At 38.2% G+C, this 4,197-nt stretch overlaps 1 protein-coding gene across 1 annotated transcript; it reads right to left on the bottom strand.

Annotated features, from left to right (window-relative positions):
* Window positions 1-1,743: 1,743 nt before the first annotated feature.
* LOC107762051 (uncharacterized) lies at window positions 1,744-3,911 on the bottom strand. Its single transcript, XM_016580366.2, has one exon. The coding sequence runs from the start codon at window positions 3,788-3,790 to the stop codon at window positions 1,943-1,945; it is 1,848 nt and encodes a 615-aa protein (XP_016435852.2). The 5' UTR covers window positions 3,791-3,911; the 3' UTR covers window positions 1,744-1,942.
* Between the last annotated feature and the right edge of the window lie 286 nt (window positions 3,912-4,197).

Genomic DNA, 4,197 nt, shown 5'->3' with positions numbered 1-4,197 from the left:
CCGCTTTGATGTCAATAAAATTTCTCAATGAAAATAATCTCCACATCTTCAAGGTGCAAAATCCAACAAGTATTATAAAAGAAAACTTCTCATCAATTAAAAATTCAGTACAAAAAAAAAAAAAAAATGACAGGAAGACTACTTAACCTCACCAACAAATCCATGAAAATAGTGACAAAAAACTATACAACTTAATTGAAATCTCAAGAGTACTCTCGATGTAAAAAAAATTGGTTGTTTGTGGCAAAATAAAACATGCTCGACCAAATTAAACAAAATGTCCAACAAAAAAACTACCCCAAAAGCCAAAGCTCAAGATGTCCAGCTTTTTTCTTCTAAAACACCAAATTGGAACTCATGCATGGCTGAGAAAATAGAGAAAAATTCAAGGAAGATTATATTAGATGATGAAATCGTGTAATTTTACAACTGAAGGTACCAATCAAAGATAAATGTTTCTAATAAGCAAATATATCACTAACTACATGTAAAAGAGCAGCAATAAATAATTGCTAAATTATTTGAGACAGATCATCAAACATCTTGGCTACAACTATAATTACTCTTGCACAGAACTCCAAAGGCGTCTGAATAATTATTGCAGGTGCAGAATTGGTATAGAAAACATTAAAAAAGACCACCAAAAGTCAGTAAAAAAAATCCATTCAGGATTCAGTGAAGTGCATAAAAATAAATAATAGCTTAGTTCGGTCAACATAGGTTATTCGAACCAACAGTCAACATCTCAGAATATTTTTTAATTCCGTTTTCTTGCTATACTTATTGTATGCAAATAATTGGAAACAGTTCCCACCTTCAAATGACCCAAAAAAATAATAATCAGAAAACAATAAGCAAATGGAAAGAAGAAGAAAAGAACAGCAACTCAACCAAAAAGATCCAAGGAGAAGAAGAGATGGAGCAAACTATTTCTATGAAATTCGATGAGGAAGTGGTAAAATCCCCAAAGCAAGAATGCATATATATTCGTACACCAGAGACAAATTACAAAGAAGCCCAGTCGTCCCACAAATAGTTAGAAACACGTGTCACTGCAAAGCCATTTAAAGCCGTCAGAATTAATCGAGTTAAATGACATTTTTACTCTTGGTCGTCCAAAAAAGCTTCACTTAATAGTTAAGTTAATTATGGAATCGGTTCACAACCACGAGAATGATCCTTTTCTCGACATAATATACCTGTTTTTAAAACTTTTTGAACGGTTCTAATTCTCTTAACGTATGCAGCGATCCGTCTTCCTGATCTAGTGTTCACATCCACATCTTTAAGTGCTTTTTTAAAAAGTTTATTGATATCGTATTACTTGTTGTTTGTTCGTAAAAGTTGAAGCAATTTTAATCCTTGATGGCACTAGAAACGAACTGATTGATTCTTAAGGCTTTTCTTCTCTTCCGAACTTCTCTTTATAAAAATACTTGTTAAATTATTGGCAGATTCTGATGTACTGAACACCAAAAGGAATACTTCTACTCGAGGTTTAATTTTCTCGGTAGAGGAATTTAAAGAGCAAGCACTGAGAATACCAGACATAATGCAGCTTCTATCATTAAAATCTGTTTGGTATGTAAACAAAACTTGCTTAGCGAGACACAGGGCTATCGAACGCCTATAAACAAGTGAACTGACAAAGGCAAAAACTATGCAATCCAATGTACATAATTGTAAATATGGGAAAAGTATCACAAGAACTTACAAGAATGGGATAAGCAAGAAGCAGGATCAGCAAGAATTTTGGTAATTTCATTCCCATATAGCACCACATTTACAGCAAAAAGTGAGTAGCCCAAGGGCAAGAACTCCATGATTAAAGAGAGAAGTATTATTTGCTCACTCATATTCAAATATAATTTCCCTCCCATCAAATGTATGTACAGCTCTATAGCTTGCCAGTGTCGACTATTCAACCTTCCCAAATCGCTGATCAATGACCATTATATTGCCTCTCAGTAAGTACACCAGAGTGATAAACATTTAGGTGATACATTGCCTCTGGCACCAATTCCTTTAACTCAGGATGTGCAGCAAATAATGAGCGATCTACTCCCTCGAGAGCAGTGAATACTCGTGCTTGTTCCAGAGCCTCACTGTTACCAGCATGTGATACTAGGTAGCAGAGGAGAATCAATCCATTCAATTTTGATTGTTCATTTCCTCTCAACAGTCTCATCACAGGAGGAACACCTCTGAATTCAATAATTGTTTTCGAGTGCTCCATACCCAAGAAATTCTGAGAACAAGTAAACTTCCCAAGTGAGGCAGCAGCTTCTGCTGCCACGTCTAGGTTCCTATTACTAAGTTGCTCGACTAAAGGACCAATTACACGTGTTTCTCTTGCTGGAAATGTCCTAGCAAGTGAACCAACTGATCTAACAGCTGGAATCTGCAGTGTCGGGTTATCAGATTCTTTAATCACCCGCAACAACTGATCCACAACAGCCTTTGCAGCAGGGGAATTTGTCTTGAAAGCAGCCCTTCTAAGATCAGCATTTGATTCAGCAGCAGCAGTTATTTCCATTATCGTCATCAAGCAATTAAGCTGCAAATCTCCTTGTTCTCTCTCAACAAGCTTAGCTAAACAAAGCAAACCTTTGGTCTCTGTTATCCTCTTACTAATCACAACGCTTCCCTTGGAAAGCATCCACAGAGCCTTAGCACAGCTAACCTTCAGCTGATACTTCATTTCCGGCTTCTCATTCTCTTTTTCTTTCCTGTAACCCCCACCTTTACTACTCCCATCAGTATAATGCACTGACAACGGCGATCCAGGCACACGTCTATAACTATACAACCCCGACGAATTCTTCTCCAACTCCTTATTAATCTGCACAAGGGAATGTATGCTTTGCTTCCCATTTCCCAATTTCGGTTCATCTATTGGAATATCATACGATAACAATGTCACAAGCGGCCTAATTACATTCTCCCTAGCAAATTCCTCTTGAGCTAATAAACTATGATCCGCCATTCTTGCCACTAAATCAGCCAACTCAATTTGGACCCTCGTCGGGGAATCCCCCAATAGTTGAACTATTATTGGTACCCCTACTTCACAAACAATTTCCCGAACCCTTTCTTCGTCATTAGCCAGATAAGAAAGCGCCCCAGCAGCAGCAATTTGAGCATCCGGGGATGATGTTTTGTCCTTAAAGAGCTTTAACAGAGGGAAAATTCCACCTTCTTCAACTATAATTTTCTTATTTCTATCATTATCTCTAGCAAGTGAAGCTAATTCATTAGCAGCCTCGATTCTATCATTCAATTGACCCAAATATAACGAAGCAATAAATGACCAAACCCAAGAAATAATCGGGTCATTACTAGCAATTGGCGGAAGAGAAAGTACAATTCCACCACCACCACCAACACCACCACTATCATAGTCAAAGATGCTAAGGAGCCACGTCATATCAGCTATGGAAGATTCCAGAAGGTTATTTACCTTACGAAAATCTGCGGCGGTGACGATTCTGACAACACGGCGGAGGATTCCCCGCCGCTTGCACTTGCGAACTAGGGTTAAGGCCCGGTCCAGATTTTTGGAAACATCGGCGACGATTCGACGGACCGGACGTTCATAAAGAGAACCGGTAGTAGAGGTGTTGAACCGGGCAACGGACCGGAGCATCTGAGAGAGACGGTCGGCTTGTCTTCCAACCTCGGCACAGTCGGTTTTGAAGAAGTCGGCTTCATCGGCTGCTTGTCTAATTCGGTCGGATATTAGAATCGGAAATGATAACACTTCTTCTATTCGCTTATCCTCCATTTCCATGGCCGAGGAACCACAATAATTGAAAAGGCTTCAAATTTTTTGACAAATGGGAAGTCAAATACGTAGTTCTGGAAAATAAAAATATACTAAGACAGATAGTGTTTTTTGTTTTGTTTTATTTTGTTTTACTGTTTTTTGTTATTTTATTATTTTCTTTCTTCTTGGACCAAAGGAAGTTTTGGGTTGATTATGTTCGTACAATATGCTCCTATGTCTACATCGCATGTTTGTGTCGTTCGTGTTTTTAAAGTTTTTTTCTGGGAAATTGCGTAATTGTTTTTTGAGGCCTGTGGACTCCGTTGAGAGTCCGAGAGACCCCACGCACAGGAGTAGGGGTCTAACTTTGCTGCTGTATTACGTTACATCATACATCGTTGAACTATGACCTAAAATTAACGTATATTCTT

Source organism: Nicotiana tabacum, chromosome 12 (genome assembly GCF_000715075.1).
Source record: "Nicotiana tabacum cultivar K326 chromosome 12, ASM71507v2, whole genome shotgun sequence".
NCBI classification, from domain to species: Eukaryota; Viridiplantae; Streptophyta; class Magnoliopsida; order Solanales; family Solanaceae; genus Nicotiana; species Nicotiana tabacum.
Note: the sequence above shows the minus strand (reverse complement) of the source record. Positions and strands in the feature narration are given on the sequence as shown.